The following is a 24571-nucleotide window of genomic DNA, read 5'->3' as shown; positions in this document are numbered from 1 at the left end:
GAGCAGCTACCTTCTATGCAAGTAGTCGAGTCCCAATAGATTTAAAAGATATTAATATGCTTAACGGGGAGGAGGAGTGATCAATGTTGAGGTCGATCGACCAGCACGACCTAGTAAAAAATGATTTGGACATGAGAACATTTCACCAAAGTTTACAGTGATTGTGAGAACCCGCAGGCTCGATGCCACTATTGTTGGCAACTGTACGGTTGTCATTGAAAGAAGCAAGGCACGTTAGTATTAATAGCACATCTTACGAGCTACTAGCGGTATAATATTCACAAAGGGTTGGTGGCAACTGCTTAGACGAATCTGAATTACGAGCCTTCTATGGCCATTGATGACACACAGATTAAAAAACTTTTAATCCCTTAATACAGTGAGAATATGTTAAGGGATGTTCTTGCAGAGATGATCATCACTAATGAGATACCTTTTACCATGGTTGACAAGGTAGGCTTACGTAAATTTGTGCACACTTTAGAGCTACGATTTTCCATCCCTTCACGGTATACGGTGATGCGTGATTGTTTGAAGAAGCATGCCAAAGAGAAGGTAGCGATGAAGAAAATGTTTGTAGCCATTGGTCAGAGTGTCATTTACGATTGATTCATGGACTTCCGTACAAAATGTGGGCTACATGTGTATCACAACTCACTTTTTTTACAGTGAGTAGATATTGCAGAAGCGGATTATCAATTTCAAAAAAATTATTGATCATAAGGGTTCATTCATTGGTAATGAGATGGATGATTGTATAAATGATTGGGGGATCAGAAAAGTGCTTTATATCACTGTTGATAATGCTAGTGCGAATGAAACTACTTCAGACGGAATATAATAGTAAAAAAGGATATCATTCATGAGCACCAGTTTATCCATGTTTGATGTTGTGCCCATATCATCAACCTCATAGTTTCTGAGGGGTTGAAGGAGGTTGATGATTTCATTATTAAAGCCCAGAACCTAATGAGATATGTGAGGGGTTCACCCCAACGACTCTATCAGTTTAAGGCAATAGCCAAACAACTTGAGATCTCATTTTCTAGTATGTTGCAACTGGATATTTCGACTCGATAGAACTCTACATACATGATGTTGGATGTAGCTGAGAAGTACTAAATAGCGTTCGAGCAGATGGAGGTTGAGGATGAGAGCATGATGTATGCTTTGCTAGAGTCAATTGGGGGGAGAAGGGGGCTCGGTGCGCCGGACACAGTTTATTGGGTCAATATCAGGAATTTTGTTTAATTTTTGAAGTTAGTTTATGAAATAACTATCCGGTATCTAGGAAAAAATATCCCACCATGAACATGTACTTCGAGGAGCTCTTGGGGCTTTATGACCACTTGCAACGGAGTTGTGTTAACAGTGTGGGTTTGTTAAATGCAATGGCTGTGAAGATTAAATACAACTATAATAAATATTGGGAGATGTGAATAAGATAAATAGATTATTATTTATGACTGCGATCCTTGACCCCTATATAAGTTGGTGATTGTAGAATTTTCAATTTGGGACATCCTCGGTGATGAGGACGCTAATTAGTTTATTACATTGCTTAAATGTGATATTGATGATTTATATAATCATTAAAACAACAATGGTCAGTCTGCAACATAAGGTGGTAGATCCTCACGCCCGACCAGCTCGACATTTTCCTGGGATGACACACATGCACATAGTTCAGATATTTTAATGGTACGACGGTTTCATCAAAACCGTATATCGAAGAATATTATGCAGTCTAAGTCTGAGGTTAAGCATTACTTTATCAAAGAGTTCGAGGTACCTAGTGATACATTCCAGATATTAACTTGATGGAAGGTGAATTCTGGCAAGTTTCCAATACTTTCCCCAATAGCCAAGGATGTACTAACCATTCCTATCACTACGATTGCCTCTGAGTCGGCGTTTAGCACTGGAGGTCCATGTCTTGGATATTTATCGGAGTTCATTGTCTCCGACCACCATTGAGTTCCTCATTTGCACACAAAATTAGTTAAATTCAACGCCCATTGGAGTAGATACCTTTGATATTGAGAGCTATAGGCTTCAATCGGGTAACTTTATGATTTTAAATAATTATTTACATAATTTTAATGTTTTCATTATTTAATTTATAATTTATATGACTTTGTAAACCTAACTGTAAATCCTAGACTAATTGTGGATGACTGAGATGGAAGCACCGTTGGATGGAGAACCCCGTGATCCCTTTATTGGTGAGAAACTCAATACCATTATGCAAAACTCGTCAGAGTTAGAGGTGAAGATGAGTTCATAATGTAAATGTGTTCTATTTATATCATGTATCACTTGACTGGTGGTTTAGACATTTATAGTTAAATGACTACAGAAAAGATAGTGCATCTAATTAGTAAAACTTCATGTGGGAAATCAATGATCACTATCGAGTCATCGACTCAAATGTATGGACTATTAGGACTAATGCGGGACTAGGCTATTTAAATCAAATCCTAATTATTATTTATATTTTTGTTAAGGGTGTAACCGGTTCGGTTCGGTCCAGTTTTGGACAACATTTAGGACCTAACCGGTATGCATCAATTTTGCATTTCCGAAAACCAAGTACGCACCGGTTACCCTCCTAAACCGGTGCCTTCAGTTTTACCGATTCCGATTTGATTTTTCAGTTTTAATAGTATTAATATTAGGGCATAAAGTGTAATTAATATACTAATATACATTAGTATAGTAATGTATATTAATTAATTAAAGCGAAATGTAATTAATATACTAATGTATATTAATATTACTAATGTATTATGTATTTATCAAAATGAATATGTTGAGAATTTATTAAGCTATAAAATGTTATTTATATATATATATATATATATATATACTTTATGTTTAAAGCGTATGATCAAATAAATTTCCATGTCAATATTAAAATCTTATGTTATAAATTATAATAGTATTATCTTATATATAATTATAATTTATATTATTATAAATAAATATTATATATAATATTAAAAAAATTAATTTAAAATATATGATATAGTGAATCGGTTCGATTCGATCCGGTCCTAAAAAGCATAGAACCAGAATCAGACCGGTATCGGCCGGTTTTGGAACTAAGAGAACTGGTCCCAAACGTTTCAGGCCGGTCCAATCTGGTTTTCTGGTTAATTTTTACACCCATAATTTTGATGTTGTAAATTTAACTTTATTGCGAATTTTTAGTTGAGAATTTAAATTTATCGTTTGCACTTTGCACACATTAAATCATCTATTTTTGTATTGTACGTGATTTAATCATTGTATTTAAATTTTAGCTTTTTAATTTATTTTTTACAATATTTTAGATTTTTTAATTATCTTTTTACATTATTTTATCTTTTTTTAAAGAATTTTAAACAGAGGTTAATTTTAGATTAGGTCGTTGGCCCAGGCCCAATCTGAGTAGGGCAAAGCCAACTCCAACTCTGAGGAGACGTTTGGATTCGCAAGTCATCTCAGCTCATCTCAATTCATTTCAACTCATCTCACTACTATTCATTACTATTCAACAACTTTAACTCACAAATCTCACTACTATTCACAACTCATCTCATTACTATTCACAATCCATCTCAAGTCATCTCAAGTCATCTCAAGTCATCTTCGAATCCAAACGTCTCCTGATTGGAGCTTCGAACTCCGATCAGAGTTGAACTCTGACTCCAGTCACAATCAAAAGACATTTTGACCTCTGCCTCCAGCAGGAGCCCCCATTTCGACTTTGTCGGAGTTGGAGCCCACTCCTAGCTGGAGTGGCAAATAGTCTTGGGCCAAGGGATGAAAAAGTAGTACAGGGCTACAGAGGCAAGTATGCTGGCAAGGACAAGTCCAAATTGAAGTGCTATAACTGTGAAAAAGTGGGACACTTTGCTCATGAGTGCACTGAGGCAAAGAATATATCCACTAAATATAACTCTCTCAGTACTTATGTTTGTGCACATATTTTTGTTGCTCACTCAATCCCTAAATGGATTGTACACACAAATTCAACTAAACATGTATCTCAAGATTGAGTTAAGTTCATAGATTATAAAGATTACCAATTGATTGAAAATACGTTATATTTGGTAACAGAACTAGGGAGGAAGTGCTGGGAGTTAGCGCCTACCAACTCAAGATGATGCGTCTAGGGCGCTTGTTACTTCTTCATAATGTGCTATATTCACATGGTGTTCAATGTAATATATTTTTAGTTATTTCTATGGTGGAACTTGGTTTTACTTTTCACTTTGATGGCCTTTAACTAGACTTTTATTTGGATAGGGTTTTCTATGGACATGATTTTCTTTCGAATGGTTTTTTTATATTGGATTTAGATAATTCATCATTTTCTTTTACGGCTTCAAATGATGATGATGATGTTTCTAATTCATTGAAATGACATACTAGACTAGGCCACATAGGAAAAGATAGAATGACTAGACTAGCTAGAAAATGTCTATTGGGGTCTCCCGCTAATGTAAGCCTACCTGTATGTGAGCCTTGTTTAGCTGGTAAGGCCTATAGGAAGCCTTTTGGAAAGGCTCCTGGAGAATTTTATCCTTTAGAGTTAGTCCATTTGTGGACGTATGAATGTGAAGCCACGCCATGGAGCCTCTTATTTTCTCACATTTATAGACGATTACTCACGTTTCAGTTATGTCTATTTGATCTCCCATCGTTTTGAAGCACTAGGCTGCTTCAAGAGCTTTGTAGCCAAGGTTGAGAATTAGAAAGAAATGAATTTAAAAATTCTACGAACTGATCGGGGTCGAGAGTACTTAAAAATTCTACGAACTGATCGGGGTCGAGAGTACTCACTCAATCCTCTGTATATTCTCCCCCTTCAGACCTACTTTCTCTCAGCTCTCTCTATTTTTCGCCGATTCTCGCTAACCCTCAACCTCCATCTGCTTCTCTAACCCTCACACACTCAGACCTACTCTCTCTCACTCTCGGTAGCCGCTAGCGACGTCATGTGTCTCCTCCAGCCACTAACGTAGCCACCCACAATAGCAGCGTCGCCAGACGCAACCCCTCAAACCATCGATGCCGTGAGACCTAGCCACAACGCCTCTCTCTCGCTCTCTCTCTCTTGACTTCTCATAAACCCCCACTCACTTTCTGCTCTCTCTCTCTCTCTCTCTCTTGACTTCTCATAAACCCCCACTCACTTTCTGCTCTCTCTCTCTCTCTCTCTCTCTCTCTCTCTCTCTCTCTCTCTCTCTCTCTCTCTCTCTCTCTCTCTCTCCTCAAACTCACTCTCTCACACCTCTCTCTTTTGTAATCTATTTTTCGTCGAAAACTAGAGGTCTTTCTCTCTCTGTCCTCACGATCCTTCAACCGTGTCTCTCAAATCTCCTCTCTACAGAAGTTTCCCGTGTTTGGTCTCAAAGAAAATGAAGAAAACTGCAGCCTAGGTCAGCCAACAAAGAACATAGTTGTTCTTCATGGAAAAGGTGGAGTTTTTTTTTTCTTCAAATCTGAATGTAAGATTCTTTGATATCTGAAGTTTTTTTTTTTTTCTTGGTTAGATCCTGTATATGTTAACAGTCTACACCTTGTGATGTAATCTAGGCTAAGGGAAATACAAATGAAAGATGGAAGAAGCAGTAATAGCAGTAACAGCAGGGACGGACCTGATTTATGCGTTTGATTGTGTTTCTGAAGGATATTCTCTTCTTTTGCTGCTCCCTTGGTTGGTCTTCTTTTGTAGAAGTATATGGTTATATATGATTCAAAATCTGTGGATCCAGTTTCAGATTCTGCAGCAAGGGAGGCTTTGGCATTGTCCAAGTCCTAATTCATGAGAATAGATATATATTACTGCAATCCTTTTAAATTTCCAAGATTTTGGGGACTTTTCTCGAGAATTGGGATTGAAGGAAATCCTGAAGGATGATCCTTTCTTGGCTTTGATGAGAAACACACCTCATCCAGTGTTTGTTCAATTTGAACCATCTCCTACACAAGTGGGGTCGGTTATAACTTATATAGCAATGCAAACATACTAAAATGGACAAGTGAGAATTTACATCTAGAAAGCCTAGCTAGCTCGTTAAGGAACAATGAAGCTGCTAAACGTGCACATTCCTTGAGGCATTATGCTCTGATGTTTCTGCACTATAGGCTTATTCTGACAATTCTTCCCATGTAATGTGCATTTTGAATGCATTATTTTGGAAAACATGGTGGTACCCTCTATCATGATCATTCTGGTAAGCGAGAGTACGTTCTGCATGCATTGAATGAAAAAGTTGCTCACAAGATATTGCATGCTCTTGGAACTTACTATCTGCAAGATATATAGTGATCTGTATGGGCTGTATTCAAATATTTAAAGCATATTCAAATGTTCTTGAAAGCTGATTATATTCTTTGTGTATTGTACATCTTATCGGCAATAGGAAGATATATAGTGAGATCCCGGCTCACAATCAGGCAGTTTTTTCAAGATATTCTTGACCTGAACTTCATCATTCTACTGATCTTGTCCACCATCTCCTTGCAATCTGATCCCTTGAGTCTCAGTTTCTTTGCGCTCGGGAATGTCAGCCAAGCCGATCTTCAAAAGTGACCCACAATGATTTCTTTCACACTCCTTTCCTTTACTTGATCGATCTCGATCTCCTACTCTGCATATATAGTTTTGAGAAGCTTTTATTACGATTTGAAAAGGAATCTCCGATATAGACGTTGCATCCAGATCGATAGCCGTATATTGAAGCATCTTTAAGCTAAAAAGAGATTGTCAAAATAAAAAAGCGCCGTTGCCGGGGATCGAACCCGGGTCACCCGCGTGACAGGCGGGAATACTTACCACTATACTACAACGACTTTGTTGAAATTGTAGGTCATAAAAATAATTAATACTTTTTTTTGTCTCCGGCGGGAAATAGAAATTATTTTTGTCCCATCAGCATTGAATATTGGTTTGAGGGAAGATAGGATGTCACTAGGTTGGAAGGTTTTTAGGTGAGAGTGAAAAATCAAGAATGAAATTTAGAATTGAGATTAGTGGCATTTTTTTTTTTTTGAGAGTACAATTAGATTAGAGTTTGGTATTTTATTATGAGAAATATTTTAGTTACAAAAAATGACGTAATTTGATATGATACATTAAATTATAAAGTTATTTTTATCATAAAGTATATCTAATAGATCACATAAAGTCACGCATGTTTATGAGTTTATTTTTATATAATCTTTTTGTGCCTGTAACATTTTTTTTTTTTGTTACAAGCAACTTAACTATGGGGTCACCTTTACAAAAAGGATTTATATAGATGTTTTCATAAGACAATTGAAATCATAGCCTAGGCAAATCATAATTCTATTTTAATTTTATAATTTTTTTTAATTTTTTCCTTCTTTGTCAAAACTATATAAAGATTTTAACTTAAATTATTTTACTATTATTAATAAATTAATTTATTACTATTCATAAATTTTTAATTTTAATTTATCTATATAACCAAACGAGATCTAAGTCATAGCTTGATTCAAACGCATCAAGAGAATAAAATAGGAAAGGCGATTAGTGGTAATTGAAAATCCATAGCGAAAGAGGAATGACGAAAAATAAATAACATTAATGAGAGGAAAAATGAAATGTATGGTATTTTATAATTTAGATGAATAATTAAAGTTATTATTGATATTATGTAGCAATTATTATTGATAATCGGTTCAAATTCGTAGAAACTTGTTAACGACTGGATTGACTTATCACAAGTTTAACATCCAAACGAAACTATGGAGATAAAAATTAGAGAAAAGATATTTAAAATTATAATTTATATAACTGTCCCATAATGATTTAAAAAAAATAAAATATAGAATTTATATAAAAAATAATAATAATAATTTTTTTTCAAACCCAGAATAGGATATCACCCTAATAACTTAAAAGCGTGTATATACATGAACAGTAGTGAATAGTAGCAGCCTTTTTTTTTCTCGTTGCTTTTTCTCAGTTGCTTTTTCTCAGTTCCAATTTTAATCTTGTTCTTCTTCTTCGTTCAGTTCCGATTTCCAGTTCCGATTTCCACCCTCAAAATATCTATTCGTTACATACAGATAAATGTAAAATAAATATCTCATCTTTACATATAAGAGATCTGATCTACACATTTCATCTCAAATTTACAGAACACCAAATTTACAGAACAATTCTGAAACTCAACTAAGGAAGAAAAAAATTTCCCGTGCTCTTCAAATTTCTTCCCCCCGTTGGTACGATTTTCTCTTCTAATCTCACCTCTAACTTCTCCATTTTGTTTTTCTTTTTTCTTTTTTTTTTTCTGTTTCTCGCATATTTTTTTCTTCTTTCTCCGTGTGGGTTTCGGTGAGGGACACGGAGGCTGCGCGTGGGGGATTCCGAAGGTGGGTGCGATGGTCGGCGCCTTGAAGGGGACTCGTCGGTGGTGGTCGTGAGCTTCGGTGGCCACGTACGGCGGCGTAACGTGAAACAAATGGGTTTCACCTATTTCCGTTCGGTTTCCGTGGGGGAGACGGAGATCTGCGCGTGGCCGACTTCGAAGGTGGCTGGGATGGTCGCCGCCTTGAGGAGGACTCCTCGGTGGTGGTCGTGACCTTCGGCGGCCGCGTACGGCGGCGGAATCTCACAAAAATCCGAGAAACCCATTTCGGTTCTCCTTCCACGGAGGACATCGATGGCTGCGCGTGGGGAAGAGTAGTAGTGCCAGGGATGCTCGTCGGCGTGAGGGGAACAGGCCGGTGTTGGCGGTGACGATGGCCGGGGCTCGGCGGCGGCGGGCAGCGCTGGAGGAGAAGGAGCGGTGCTCCCGAATCGCCTAGGAGAGAGAGAGAGAGTTTACGAATTTGAGATTTTTCTTTAATTTGTCCTATTTATAGGTGTTAAATAATAGTAATTTTTTTTTTCTTTACAACTTTACTTTTGTTCTTACTTGAATATTACATTGTTGAATTTTTTACATAGGTTGAGCTCCGTGAAGTTGAAAGTGGAAACAATATATCCCAACAACTAGCCACTCATAAAATTATCAAAAGTATGGATCCTTTAACTTTTTAATTTCATACTGTAAATTAATAACTGAATTAATTTATTTTGCTTCTCTGATTTTAGAATTTTTTAAGTCATTTATTTAATATCATTTATTCAATATTTATTCTGTATGAACTTTGAACTGTTTCAAATTATAATTTTGAGTTTATTCTTTTTAAATTATTTCAAATTTTCTATTTATTATTCATATAATAAATATTTGATAAAAAAATAATAAAAATTAAAAATAATATGGAATGTAGAATGTTAGAAGGTTGTGAATATTTTTTTATAATAAATACTACTAACCAGTATAAATAGTAACTAACAATGCTACAGTATGTGATACAATAATAAACAGTACTGAACATTACTCATGAACAATAATAAACAATTACAGTAATAAACAGTTCTAAACAGTAAAATAAAGTTCCATGAAATTGAAATTGGAAACAAAATATCTCAACAACTAGCTGCTTATAAAAATATCAAAAGTATAGAACTAAATTTGTCGGTAGAATTTCTTGTCTCAAGTTTATATATATAAAAACTTTCATTAATACCACTACTAAACTTTCATTTTTTGAAATCTAATAATTATTTAATCGGAAAGTACATCTCTATTATTTACAAACTTTATTATTAATATTCATAAAATTTTTATTTCATTTTGTTCTTTGAGAAATACAAGTTTGTGCACAATATTATTTTTATTGAATGTGTACTCTATTTTATCAAATTATTTAATTAAATTTTGGATTTTTTAAAATTTCAATATTTTACTAATTGATTATGTATAATTATATGGGTAAAACTGTAAATATTAATGTAAGTATTTACATATAGAACTAAATTTGTCAGTAGAATTTTATGAGCAATTTTATAGCAATTTTTTAAATTTTTTTTTGAAATTGAATGAATTTATAAAATTAAAATTATTTTTAATTAAATTATATAATTATATTGATTGATTGAATTAATTTAATTTCATATTTTGCAATAAGAATAAATTCTGAAGTTTTTAATTCAAATATAAATAGTAAAAGGAAAACAAATTGTTTAGTAGTAAAATAATAGCAGAAGAGGTATGATTAAAAAATTATAATTGACAATAGTGGTTTTCCATTCAAAAGAACACAATTTCCTATCAGATTAAGTTTTGCAATGACAATAAATAAAGCACAAGGACAGACATTAGATTTTGTTGGTGTATACTTGCCTCAACCTGTATTTTGTCATGACCAACTCTATGTAGCACTATCAAGAGCCAAGACTTCTGCTTCAGTAAAAGTTCTTATAAGACCAGTATCAACTCAAGATTGTGAAGAAGCTGAAACAAATAATATTGTTTATAAAGAATTACTAACACTGGCATATCCATCATAAACTTCTGTAAGTAATCAAATTTCAATATATACCTCTCAATTAAATACAATTTGTTTTTCCATTATGTAATTTTCAGAACTTCCTGTTTTTCTATTATTGAAATTGTCTTATTTAAATTCAATTGTTTAAACTAATATTTTTTTTCTCTTCATTTATAAGTAGGCTTCAACATGCGGACTATCTATACATCAATCAAAGACATTACTCCAAGTACAAGAAATTGGAGCATCAAGATGATTGTGTCAGACAAATCTCCCAAACGTACTGCACAACATTCACCGACAAAATATCAAAATCTGACATTGATAGACCCTGAGGTAACACATTGATATCATTATCATTCTTGCAAAAATATACTTAATATTTATATTATATTCCTTCACATGATATATCCAAAATAAATATGTTTTCCCCTTACAACATAGATTCATTCTAACTATATTCTCAGATTAAATCTTATATATATTTAATAAATATTATTTTACAATCAATAGAATAGAAATAACTATTCATTTATACAATATTATGCAGGGCAACCGACTACAAGCAACAATTTTCGGCAAAGATATAGACCTACGTAATGACATGTTGCACATCTTCCGGTCTTACTACATCAGTAATGCTTATGTTAAGCCTTTAGATCCCAGGCATAGAATTGAAGCGCGTGAATACCAGTAGATCTTAAATTCAAGAACAATCATCGAAAACATTCCAGATGATGAAGTGGAATTACAACCACCAGAATATGATATTATCTCATTCACCAATCTGCATGAGTACAAAGACACTGGAACTGAAATAGGTAAATATCACATCGATATATTTAACGTACATCTTGATACTCTTATTCAGTTTTCACAAATTTTTTTTTTAACATAATTGGACAGCTATTCTGGCGATCGCAATATACATGAAACCTCCTAGAGAAATTACCTCAATACATGGGCCAACAAAAATTCAAGAAATATATGTTATCGACCAGAGGTAAAAAAGATTTCTCAACTATATATGTGATATTAATAAATTCTTTAATTAACTTATTTTCAATATTATTTCATCATGCTACACTTTTAAATATTTTCTCCTAAAATTTACAGCCTAATGCCCATATGGTTGACTATGTGGAGTCGATTTGTGGATGGTGAATGCCGAACAATCTCTGATATTATTGAAGCTAAGCCAACTCTACTCGCAACACGTATAAAAGTTGGTTCATACAATGGTATATTATATAACTTATAATATCAACATTTATTAAAAATAGAATGTTATTATCTACTAACAAATATCTTTTCTTTATAATATAGGTCTCTCTCTTTCGTCTCAACCAACAAGTGTATTTACCTTAAATCCTGTCATCCCTGCTGCAACTCCATTATGTCAATGGTAATTTTTTCTTACTTTATTATATATATATACAATTTGTACCTACTATATCTTTTCCTCCATGATTTCTCTCATTCATTTTAAATTATTTTAAAAATATTTAGGACAATGCTAAACCATGCACTGCTTGAAGAAATCGTCGAAAAAAATCTACATCACACAACGGCATCAGCATCAGCATCGGCATCAAATGTTGACATGAAAGACATAATTAAGCTTGATGATATTGCTGGTTTTCTTAAATCATTACAGCCAATGACGGTACATTTCTAACCTTATCTTAAGACTACATATTATTTACAACCACTAAAAATATATATCTGTTGCAAAATTAATGCAGAAAGCAAAATTTTGGATTAAAGCAACTATTTGTGTGGTTGATCTCCATCAAATATTCTTCTACATGTCCTGCATTGGATGTAAAAAGGGGACTGGATATGAACAAAATGAAAAATTTCAATGTTATCATTGCAAATACATGAGTAATGCACAACCACGGTATACATCTTATATTCATATTTTACGTCGTAAATGTTCCTTTAATCAATTTTATATTATATTTAAATTATTGCTTAATCATTCAGACTAAAAAATATAGTTTGTTTATATAGCTGTCGAGCTTACATCGACGTTGACGATGGTAATGGACGACTAGGAGCTGTCATGTTCGGTAAAATCGCAGAAGAAGCTCTAGGTTGCACAGCAATCGAACTAATGGAACATATAGGAGAGGTAACTAACTTATTCAAATTCCAATTTATATTTTAAAAACATTTAATTTTAGATATTCAAATAGGAAGTTATTAAAAATATATTTTACATTAAATTTATTCACCATACAGGAACATTTACCGTATATCCAAAATATTGCAAAATTATGTTCAACAAAAAAATGGATCATACAATTGGGTGCAGATTTAGATCAACTCCAAAAACAACGTCACAAAAACTTCAACGTTCTCTCCATAAATGCTGCGAATGAGAAGAACAATGCTGTGAATGAGGAGAACACACCACTTTGAATCCATTATGTAATATTTAGTTGTTTCAGACTTTACTTTTAGTACCAAAAGAAACAATTATGTAATATTTAGTCGTTTTAGACTCTACTTTCAGTAACCAAAAAAACAATTATGTAATATTCACTTTCTTGACTTGCTTAAACATATAGTCTGTCTAAATCTATTATCAGAGACTTTACACAATTATAGTTTACTTAAACAATTAATTATGTTATCTTCATAGACCTTATCATTAAATTCTCTTATTCTACACTAGATGTTTATATTTTAGAATAACCTAATACAGGGCAAACGTGCATCGCACGTACATACACTGCTAGTATATATATATATCTATAACCACATCCAAACTCAAAATGTGACATTTAGGCTTCGTTGAGTTCATCTCAACTCATTTCAATTCATCATTATAACTTTTTCAAATTTTAATATAAAATATAATAAATAATTCAACTTTTTCAAATCTCAAAATAATAATAATAATAAATAATAATATTTTATCATCTCAACTCAACTCAACTCAAGTCACTTCAATATTCAAATCCATTCCTCCATTCTTTTAAGGACTTTGCCGCAAAAGTGCAAGGGAATCGAATGCAGGCGAACACATTGTGTCAAACCAGTTTTCGAGGTATCCGCAGTGACCACTTTCGTTGACTACTTTATAATTTGCGTTTTGTATTGCACTATTTATTGAATATATATAATAATATTCTCTAAACATTTATATGGAATTATAAATACTTAATTCGGATTTATTTTTTTTAACGTGAAATCTTAAAATTTCTGAAACTTACAAACTTCTTCGAAATTTCTAAAACGGTATTCTTTTTTTCCAATAACTACTCAAGTTCGAGTAGCTTGGCTTGATTTGCGAGTCAGAAGCGGAATATCTCGATTGTAGCACCGCTGGAGTTTCTTGAAACTATGTAGAGAATACACCGTTGGCGACATTTGTCTACCCTCTCTTTCCTCGTCCTTTCCCCTGTGCTGAAAAACCCTCTCTACAAGCCGCCTCTGTGCTCTTCCGTTTTTCTTGCCTGCATAACCCTCGTCGTTATTGCTTATAAAAACCTGTTCTTTCTTGATGGTTTTGTCCTGTTTCAAACCATTTCTTTAATTTACGGGCGTCTTTCTGTAATTGTTTGTTCATTTCATAAATATTATTTCTTGAAGATCGTGTACTACTTCACAGAGATCTTAGTTTTTAAAATTATTACTGGGGTGGAGGATAGAAGTGAGAGAACCCGTCTAATTATTGTGATTTCAGCTGAAGTTCGGGTACCCAACACTCCATAAACAGAAAGCAGGTAAGATTTGCCCGGAAATTTGGCATTTTGATCTTGGAGCCTTGCATTTGTTTTCGTTTGGGTCTAGCTTGTGTCGCTATCTTAAGAGTAAGCTTTTGGGTTCTCAAATTCTTATCCAAAGGGTTAGAATTTAGCTATTTTCTTCTTCCCCAAGCGCAATCGACACCTGATTTTGCTGAATTTAGTTAAACTTTAGTGTATTATTTCTTTGGATAGTGTGATCTGGTTAGCTGGATTACTGTGCTTTTCGTAGAGTTGAAATTGCTTCAATCTAATTGAAGTGAAAAAAAAAAACTGAATTTGCTTTTTTTCGGTTTACAATAAAGTGATTATTTGTATAGAAAGCACAGTTTTGGCTCTCCTGACGTTTTTCTCGTTATTAGCTGTAAAAGCTGCATGTGATGGGAGGAAAATTTAGCAAAAATACTGGTGTTGATGTCCCACCAGCCCAATCCCTCCAAATACAAAACAATACCCAATTCACGCCCGATCTGAGCTCCTATGAGGCGGCGTGTATGCTTGATCCAGATTTGCAGTCCTTTGATGCCACCCTCCAAGAACGAACCGGCCGGGTCATCAGCTCGCTTGCTTCGGGGGTTGAGGTTCGGTCCTTATCTTTTGACTCACTCAGAGAGGTCACCAATAGTCTGCTTGAAATGAACCAGGAAGTTGTCAAAGTCATTCTAGAGTGTAAAAGAGATATATGGAACAATCAAGAATTGTTCTCATTGGTGGAAGATTTTTTTGAGAACAGTCTCAAGACATTGGACTTCTGTGCTGCCCTTGAGAACTGCCTGAAGCGCACACGTGATAAACAGTTGATAATTCAAGTTGCTGTTAAGCATTTTGAAGAAGTAGAAGATGGGGTTGATGGGGTGAGGTATGCAAAGACATTGCAAGAACTAAGGAAATTTAAGGCTGCTGGGGACCCATTTACGGACGAGTTTTTTGCACTGTTTCAATCAGTTTATCAGCACCATGTGTCAATGTTGGAAAAGTTGCAGCTTAGGAAGAGAAAGCTAGATAAGAAATTGAAAAATCTAAAGACTTGGAGGAGAGTGTCCAATGTCCTTTTTGTGGCTGCTTTTGTTTCGGTGTTGGTTCTCTCGGTGGTAGCAGCTGCCATTGCAGCTCCTCCTGTTGTAACCGCTTTGGCAGGTGCATTGGCTGTTCCCATAGGTTCAGTGGGAAAATGGTGCAACGCTCTTTGGAAGCGCTATGAAAATGCAGTGAAAGGACAAAGGGAGGTAATCAGCTCAATGCAGGTTGGCACATACATTACCATGAAGGACTTGGATACCATTCGGGTAATGGTCAACAAACTGGAAATTGAGATTGAGTCAATGTTGCAGAATGCTGATTTTGCTCTCAGAGAAGAGGAGGCAGTGAACCTGGCAATGGATGAGATCAAGAAGAAGCTGGAAGTGTTTATGGATACCATTGATAATTTAAGCATGCATGCTGATAAGTGTAGCCGGGATATAAGGAGGGCGAGGACAGTGATTTTGCAGCGGATAATAAGACATCCGACAACTGAAAAGCCCTCTGGTATGTTGTTCTGATAAAGCTTCCCATGTTAGTGTTTATACTAATTTCATACAGCAGTTAAATAATTGCTGAGCTACACCTGGATTGATTGACGTTGTCTCAAAGAATCTAAAGAGAGAATTTTTCTTGCTGAGCAGGCTTTTCTTTTCCTTTTTTCTTCTTTTCTTTTGGGGAAAGGGGGGAGGGAGGTGGCTTTGTAAGATGTCTATGTGTACGACTAATTTCTGTGTTACCTACTTGCTAATACAAATATATAAAACATAATTATGCAATCTTAAAGCTAACTGTTGTACTATGAATTTGAATTGATGATAGATTAAAAAGATAGTATTATTATTTGGAGAAAAATAGACAGATCACTTCAACTACAATTGGAGTTACAATCTTCAACATTTTATGGGAAACTGCGAGATTGACACAGGAGCAAGATTAATGTGTGCTCTTCATCATTTTCTTTGGAAGAATTGCATTTATAATGGTAACAGGGTAAAGGAGAAGCAATCAGATTGTCATAATAGATTATCTTAAGTGACTAGAACCACCATACAAAAACTGAAGAAAGTAAATTACTCAAAACTATATCTATTAAACGAGCCCGAGAGGTGGCTACTCTATCGATGTGGATCTGTAACATTCTTCCAGCATTGATTAACGGCCAAATACCAAAGGGGTCCTTAGATTAACTTCCAAATAACATTCTTCTCACATCCAACGCACAAACAAGCAGGATTCTCTGTGGGCTGGTTATGGGAAAACCAACTGGCTCTCTACCTTCCCTGTTGCCTTTGTCTTTAAATGACAAAAGTAGAGGTCCATGGTTCAGGAATCATAGAGAATGGGAAACTTTTGGTTATAAGTGATGCAAATCACTGATAGCTTTGGTTGGTTTTCTCCTACTAGCCTTTTTAATTTCATAATTATCTTAACTGTTTTTTATATTAAGTGTTGGCTTGTTTCAATTTCTCCTAATTCTTCTCCTCTGCCCCAACTTCGCTTGACTATAACGCTAAAGAACACCACTGAGTTTTCCATTCTGGGGCAGTTAAAAAGCATTTCAATCCTGTAAAGGTAGTAGAAAGCAGAGCAAACAAGAACACATTGGGACTTAAAGAGGCTTCCCAATAGAGATTGAGAGTTGGATCAACTTAGTTGGATACTATAACTTTGGATCGAATTAGTTGTGATCGCATGACTGTATTTTATGATTGATGTTTAAGGGCCCTGACCCATGAAAGGGGAATTGTTTCATTTATTCCTTGGCTGTTTCTTCACGGCTCAGAGCTCTAGTCATTTTCGTAGTGGATTTTCATGGCTCCCTCTTCACCTATGCCTTCAACTTCTTTTCCTCATCTTCCTCTTCTACACCCTTTTTGGTCATGAATATAAAGAATTTATGTCCCCATTAAACTCACTTATAGGGTCTGAATGTTTGCTGGGTCTGGTTGTTTGTTACACAACCAATTGTTGGGGGCGAGCAGCCTAGTAAGAGTTCTTCTCATCCTCTTTGTCAGGGTGCAGACCCATGATTCTTCCTTTGCATTTGGATATGTATTTATGGGGCTTGGATATTAAGCTTTAGGGTGTTTTGGCCTCTTTAGGGTTTGGAATGTGGAGGCCAGATTGTGGGAGTGGAGAACCCGCCTGTTCATCCAGTGGGGGCGGGTGGTTAGGTGATTGTGCGGGGCCAGGGACATGGTGGAAAATTGCCTCCCAGTCGAGGTGGGGCCGGGGGCCAGGTGGGGGGTGCTAGCCCCCTACTGCAAAGGGAAGGAAAGTTTGAGTTTGTGGCTTGGGTTTAGGCTCATGTTTTGCCCAAAGTGGGTGAAGTGGTCTGTAGGGAGGAGGGATTTGCCCAAGTTGGTGTGAGTTAGTTTGAGGAAGGGTAATGTTGTTTGAGTGTGCGTATGGGTTGTTGGAAGAAAACGTAGGGCTAGGCCATGAGGAAGGGCAGGTTGGTTGGATTATTAGGGGCTAGTGTTGGGTTAAAAGGGTATGCATCAAATTTTATATGGATCGAGTCAGATCGATTAAAAGTTTAAAAGAAGTTGGAATGGATTGAGTTTGAGGACCAAGCAAGATTGAGGTACTTGGACTAGAATTATATATAGGGGAAATTAGAGCTTGGACACCTGAACATATATACCATCTGTTTTCATAACATCTCTTCAAACTCTCAACAGAACTGATGGCAGGTTATGAATCACTTGCATTCACTAGCTTGCTTGCTTCTTGTCATCCCACTTCCGTCTTCTGCTCCTAATCTGTGCTCGGAGTACAAATAATGGCAGGAACCTCAAATCTTCCACCTAGCTAGAAAGATAATGATATTTTTTATCTTTTACAGGAAAGAGCTCGGGGTTACTACATAATGATTTAATATTAAATAATTAAATCTATCTCTTTCCATTAGTTTAGATTTTTAGATCAATGAGTGATTCGGAATGGTAGAGGACCTGGACCTGATGACCTGAGTTCGAATACTATCTCTACACTTATATTTTATTAATTAAATATTTCATATATTGAGCCCGCATATTTTGAAGGAGTTTGCCCTACACAACAAAACCCCAAAATCAAGATCATATAAAAAAACTATATAAAATCATTATTAATAAAACTCAAAGGTCCGGTTACATGAGTAAGAGAGAGATGATCATAAGATATAGGAAACTGAATATGCAGGTTGCAGACACGATAAGGATGGTTACTACGCCAACTTATGCCAGCTCACCAAGATGGTAGTGTTGGTTGGATGCTTGCTTAATGTCCCATAAAAAATAAATGCCAACTCAATATTAATAAAGGAAAATGATAGGGATCCCGCTGTGGGATCCCGTTCATTTTTCCTGTTACAATATATATATATATATATATATATATATTATAGTAATTAAGAAAATATTGTTTAATAATATTGTGAATTTTATTCTTTTTTTAAAAATATTTAAAAGTGTAAAAAAAATGATGTGAAAACATCATTTTTTAACATTTTTTAATATTTTAAAAAAAATAAAATTTATAATATTATTAAATAATATTTTCTTAATCATTACAAAAAAAAAATTAAAAAAAAAATTGTAACGCGGAATCCCTAGCATTGCCATTAATAAATGCCACGTGCTCCAATTATACTTTGAAGGATTGCTTATATTTTGGACTTGGTATAGGAAACGTGATAGAATGAGATGCTGCATTACTTTTTAGAGCAGTGTACGACTATTGGGGAAGTAGCCTGAATAAGATTTTGAATAGTATATTTTTTTATTATATTTTTTTAATTATTATAAATATTTTAAAAAAATAAAAAATTCATAACATCATTAAAAAATATTTTTTTAATCATAAGTAAATAAAAAAAAATCATTCAATATACTTTTTGGATCTCAAATTTGGAATCCAAAGCATTTCTCTACTTTTTAAAAGGAGAAATATTTGTGGCTTATAATAACGTAGCTATAATTGTAACATTAATTAGTTTTGTTAGAATATAGGATAATGATAGTTTTATTATCCTTCTATTATATTTTTACTACTCTATATTGCATTTGAAATTTTTATTTTTATTTTATTATTTTATTTTAAGTATTTTTTAACATCTTTAATCATTAAAAAAATTATACAACTTCACTAATAGTCACTTTTTTAATCATTAAATAAAAAAATAAAAAGAATACTAAATGGGTGGTAGGTAGTAAACCTATTATTATCCTCAAATATAGATCCAAAAGGGTGCCAGATAATTCACATTGTGCTCAGTTGTAAGTGCTGAATTTCACTAGAACAAATGAGTTTTTTTATTTTTATTTTATTTTTCTTTAATCATTTTTTAGACATCCTTAACCATTAAAAAAAATTAAAAATAAAAAAATAAAATAAAAATATATGAAAGGGGACATTTGGTGGATATATTTAGTACGCATACTATCATTTTTTAAATTACCTACATTTGCCTGATATTGTCATCACTATTTTATTTTAATATTGAAAATTTGATCATTTCAGGCATCTAAAAGCAAAAACAAAAAACTAAGCCATATTATAACTGAAGTTTGAGTTTTGATGTAAAATGCTAGAGGTTGATAGCATGAATGTCATAGTACAAAAAGATTGTAATTCTATTTGTAGATATTTAATTCCGAAATGAAATGTAACCATTGCACACTTCCTTTAAAAATGCGATTAATTTTTGTTTTATTTTATTACGAATTTTAGTATTTAAATCTTGGTAACTTCATTTTATTTTATTTTTTATTAGTGATACATAAATATATAAGAAATAAAATTTTGACAAGGCTAGGGCATATCAAATGTGCATTCTAAATATGCACACCAAAATAAATAATTTTTTCATCTTTTTTTTAAATATTTTTAAAATATCCTTAATTTTTTTAAAAAAAATTTATTAATAGTCACTTCTTTAACTATTAAAAAAATATAAATGAACATATTTAATAGATACATTTAAAAGTCATAATATATTTTTAATAAAATTTATGCTATTCATCATCTCATCTTATATATTTTATATATTTTTTTAAAAAATTATTATTGTTTATTTTTATTACATTAATTGAGTTAATCTAGAGTACATATTTGTTATAAAAAAAAAAAAAAAAAAGGAAAAGTATGTAAAGTATGAAATGACGAGTAGAATCTTTTTTCCATCAAATTTATTTGGACGGTGAGGAAACCTCGTGAAACGGCAACTACTTTGTCTTTTAGGCTTTGTTTGGTTAAAAAATTTATCTTAATTTATTTTAATTTATTATTTTAATTTTTTTAAATTTTGATATAAAATAAAATAAATAATTTAATTTTTTTAATTTTAAAATAATAATAATATTAAAAATTAATATTTTAATAATATTTTATCATTTCAATCCAATATATTTAATATATAAATAAATAAAAAAATTCAGATGCGCGTAATAGTGATGGACAGTGAAAAGGCACCTGAGGCGACACGTTTTCGCGTTTAAAAAAAAGAAAGGGAAAAATCAAAAGGAACATGAAATTATTCGTGTCAGGTTCTGTAACGACGGAGACCGGTCTATAAACCTCATCCATCCACGTATTCCGTTATTATTTTGATTTTGATATTTCATGTCGCGCGCGCCACACCGTGATTAACACATTTTTTTTAAATAATATTAAAAAGAATAACATTACATCCATCGAAAAGTGTCTCGAGAATGTATTTTGTTTTATTTTTATATATTTTTTTAATTATTATAAATATTATTTTAAAAAATATTATAATATTATTAAAAATATTTCTTCAATTACTAAATAAAAAATAAAAAAAATTATTTCGAAACACTTTTTTGATAGATTTAGCATTTCTGATTAAAAATTTTATTAAAAGTCAACGTGTGGAAGATATATAGCTAATACGATTTGGATTGTGTAAAATTAGATAGAAATTTAAAGCACAAAGCAAATTAAAAATTCATTAATTTATTTTATGAGTCTCATTTTTTATTCAAATGATTTACATATTCAAAATGTGTATAAATTATATTGTTATTTAAAATCATACTATGAATATTATTTTTACTTATAAGTTACACATATAACATATACTTAACAGAATCGACAAAACATAATTTAATGGATATTTTTTTAAAATTGAGTTGAAAGAAAATTATTTTAATTTATTTATAAAAATGACAAGTGTCTTTTGATTATATGATAATCACCTTTTTTTAAAAAAATTAAATTAAATTTTTTTATATGTTCTTATAACTTTATGCATAATATTATATATACGGAATATTCATTTCATTTTATTAATATTTTTGAATTTTAAATTTTAGATTTTAAAGTTTTCACAATTTCAATAGCTCATATATCAGTCCGTATCATTATATACGTAAAATTATAAATATAAATTACATATTATTTATCTTATATCTTTTTATTAAAAGAGATTTATATATATATATATATATTTATCACACCTTCAAAAAAACGCATTACAACTTTTTAATTTAGTGGGAAGAATTCTTCCAAATTGAATTGAGGAAAACTATGTTTTAATTTAATCTGTAGAGGAAAAAGAAAACTTCTAGGCGTTCTTGCAATAGAAAATGCAATAACTTTTTTAGGCTGAATTAGGGGTTTAAGAAAAAATGAAAAAATTGGTTGAATCGGATTAGACCGAACTGAATTAGTAAGTCTGGTCCAATTTATAACCGGTCTGATACGATACCGATTTCTAAAAATGAAAATCGGTCCTAAACTGACGAGATACTGGTTTTCAAAATTTGAGAACTGATAATTTAAACCGAACATGACCGGTACATATTTATTTTTTTATTTTTTATATTATACATAATTTTTATATTATTATTATATATATTATATGTTACATTTTCAATTAATATAACAAGAAATTTTAATTTTATTATTCAAGTCTATTAATTTTATAATATAAAATTAATATATTAGTATAATTAGACACTAATTATACTATTTTAATCTTATTATTTAAATTTATTAATCTCATTAATAAGTTAAACACTACTTATATTATACTATTATAATTAAATAATAAAGAATTAGTAATTATTAATAGTAAATACAAAATTCTCACAATTAAGTTTAGCATTAAAAATTTTTTATAAAAAAATTTAATATTAAAAAAATTATAATATTAAATATATATAATCACATGTGTAAATAATAAATTAAAAATCGGACTGAAATTAAAAAAAATCTGAAAATTTTAATTTTGATAATTAAACGATCCGTATCAATTTTTAAATTTAAGAACCGATATATATCGATTCGTTCCAAAATTTCTCCAAAACCCGTTACACCTATAAGAAGCCTCAGTAGCAGTTTCCCCTGTATGCCAGACGACACTTCAACTCTCCCTCACTTCTGTATGATCAATGGCGTTCAGGAAAGCTCGGCGTCTCTTCAATATAACCAAGGCGTCCGCCCAAACCCTCGCCAATTCCCGTGTTTCTTTGTCCTCTGTGGTCCGGAGGGTCCCACCCGATCCTAACGAAGCCTCCATCGCTCCCGACCCCTGTCACAACGGCATTATCCGGCGTTTCCTTCACAAGAGAGCGTCCTTTCAGCCGGAGCTACGACTGCTTCCTCTCGGGGAGAAGCTGAAGTCCATAGGCGTTACCCAGAACCGGATCCGACTTGACGGCCTGATGCCTCTGGCGGAGAGTACTTCGGAAGGCCTGACGGTTGAAGATGGGAGGAAGTTGCTGAGGGTGGCGCAGCTGGAAAAGGTGAAGGAGAGGCTGAGAAAAATCCATAAAAACTGGATACCTTATTCGGATTTCATTCGGGTCTGCACAGAAGTCTGCTCCGATCCTGATCAAGGTCTCGCCTTGGCCAAGATGCTCGATGAGTCCGGAACCGTAATCGTCTCGGGAAACGCTGTCTTCCTAAGGCCTGATCAGGTAAAAATTTCTGCTTTCTTTTCCAATTTTCCATTTCTTCATTTCGGGAATCGAGGGAAAAGGGAGAATTTAGCAGCTGTAACTTAATTCATGCTTGGTTTGATTATTTAGATAAGATGTGATTTATTGTTGAAAATTCAATTCTATATAATTATAATATTATTTTTTAATATTATTTTATTTTAAGATTTAAAAAAATTAAATTATTTTTTATATTTTATGTAAAAATTTAAAAAAATTATAATAATTATATGATATGAGATAAGATAAAATGAGATAGTTTAATTTTGTGTAATTAATCAACCATAGAGTAGATGAATTTTGGGAACGGGAGAAGAGGCCAAGAAGGAGGATATATCTGATTCTCAAAATTAAAGCTATAAAAAAATTCCATATTTTCTCATCAAGGTTTCCAGTTAATGTATTTTCAAAACCTTAATTGATTGCAGATAACAAAAGCCATCCAAAGCCTTGTTCCTCTATTGGGAGCCAACATGGGTCACAGGCAACAAAAGGAGCTGGAGGAGATGGAGAAGCAGAAGGTGGCCATCGACAAAGAGGCGGATGCCTTGGTGCGCCGGGAACTCTGGTGCGGGCTGGGATTGTTGGTGGTCCAGACAGCTGGGTGCATGAGGCTAACATTTTGGGAGCTGTCATGGGATGTGATGGAGCCAGTTTGCTTCTACGCAACGTCAATGCACTGCATGGCTGGCTATGCCTTCTTCCTCAGGACCTCCAAAGAGCCTTCTTTCCAAGGGTTCTATCAGGGCAGGTTTGAAGTAAAGCAGAAGCGTCTCATGGGGTTTCATGGTTTTGACATTGCAAGGTACAATGAGCTCCGGAGAGCATGTTATCTCAATTCATATTCTTCACAACAAGCAGCTTCTTCAAGTAGTACTGCTCCAATGTTCAATCGATAGTTTAACATATAGCTACGGCTTTCAATGAACATAATCTTTGTGAGTTTTAATTGTAGGTTAATATTTGAAATTACCAAGCCATTAATATCATTCCGGTTTGAAAAATTCTTTAGTCACAAATAAATACTATACAAATTGACGTGGTTGTAAAATAATTTTTATTATAAAATAAATCTAACGTCTCATATGAAATCACGTCAATTTATAAATTTATTTTGATAGAATCTAGAAAAACAAAACAGTAGATTTGCTGATAGCAAAAGATGGGTATCAATTCTTCAAAAGAAGAAAAACATTGCAGGTATCAACTCCATTCCAATTTGGGCCCAAATAGTTGCATTTGAAAGGACTAACAAGCAATTTAACAATATCTTTTTTGGAAGCATCACGCGAACAGTTATGAACATTTAAAACTAACCCAGAGAGACGAGTTATAACGGACGTAATTATAACGCAACATGTCTTTTTTATATGAAAGTATAACCCAACGTACGTTTGATGTGTACAAGTTTGCATCTTGTTGCTTCATCGGGAAGGA

At 33.1% G+C, this 24571-nt stretch overlaps 2 protein-coding genes and 1 non-coding gene across 4 annotated transcripts; 2 read left to right on the top strand and 1 right to left on the bottom strand.

The window, feature by feature from the left end:
* Positions 1–6774: 6774 nt before the first annotated feature.
* Positions 6775–6846, bottom strand: TRNAD-GUC. The gene has a single exon. It is a non-coding gene; the product is annotated as a tRNA-Asp (tRNA).
* A 6785-nt stretch (positions 6847–13631) lies between these two features.
* LOC108997573 (UPF0496 protein At2g18630-like) lies at positions 13632–15968 on the top strand. Of its 2 annotated transcripts, none has more exons than XM_018973912.2 (2): positions 13632–14141; positions 14525–15968. In XM_018973912.2, exon 2 carries the CDS (start codon positions 14543–14545, stop codon positions 15701–15703), a length of 1161 nt encoding a protein of 386 aa, XP_018829457.1. In that variant the 5' UTR covers positions 13632–14141; positions 14525–14542; the 3' UTR covers positions 15704–15968. The 2 variants fall into 2 exon arrangements, with proteins under 2 accessions (XP_018829457.1, XP_018829459.1); XM_018973914.2 differs by having other exon boundaries at positions 13642–14141; positions 14534–15968.
* Positions 15969–22497: 6529 nt separating this feature from the next.
* On the top strand, positions 22498–24110 carry LOC108997498 (calcium uniporter protein 2, mitochondrial-like). The gene is made up of 2 exons (XM_018973815.2): positions 22498–23113; positions 23563–24110. Exons 1-2 carry the CDS (start codon positions 22586–22588, stop codon positions 24031–24033), a joined length of 999 nt encoding a protein of 332 aa, XP_018829360.1. The 5' UTR covers positions 22498–22585; the 3' UTR covers positions 24034–24110.
* Positions 24111–24571: the final 461 nt, after the last annotated feature.

The sequence above is a fragment of the Juglans regia genome, chromosome 12 (assembly GCF_001411555.2).
Source record: "Juglans regia cultivar Chandler chromosome 12, Walnut 2.0, whole genome shotgun sequence".
In the NCBI taxonomy this organism is placed as follows: domain Eukaryota; kingdom Viridiplantae; phylum Streptophyta; class Magnoliopsida; order Fagales; family Juglandaceae; genus Juglans; species Juglans regia.
This window is presented reverse-complemented; position numbering and strand designations above follow the sequence as displayed.

Bases quoted from the DNA above. Each gene is read 5' to 3' on its own strand.
- LOC108997573 (XM_018973912.2), top strand. From the start codon at position 14,543: ATGGGAGGAAAATTTAGCAAAAATACTGGTGTTGATGTCCCACCAGCC.
- LOC108997498 (XM_018973815.2), top strand. From the start codon at position 22,586: ATGGCGTTCAGGAAAGCTCGGCGTCTCTTCAATATAACCAAGGCGTCC. The intron at 23,114-23,562 runs GTAAAAATTTCT...AATTGATTGCAG, and splicing joins TCTTCCTAAGGCCTGATCAG to ATAACAAAAGCCATCCAAAG.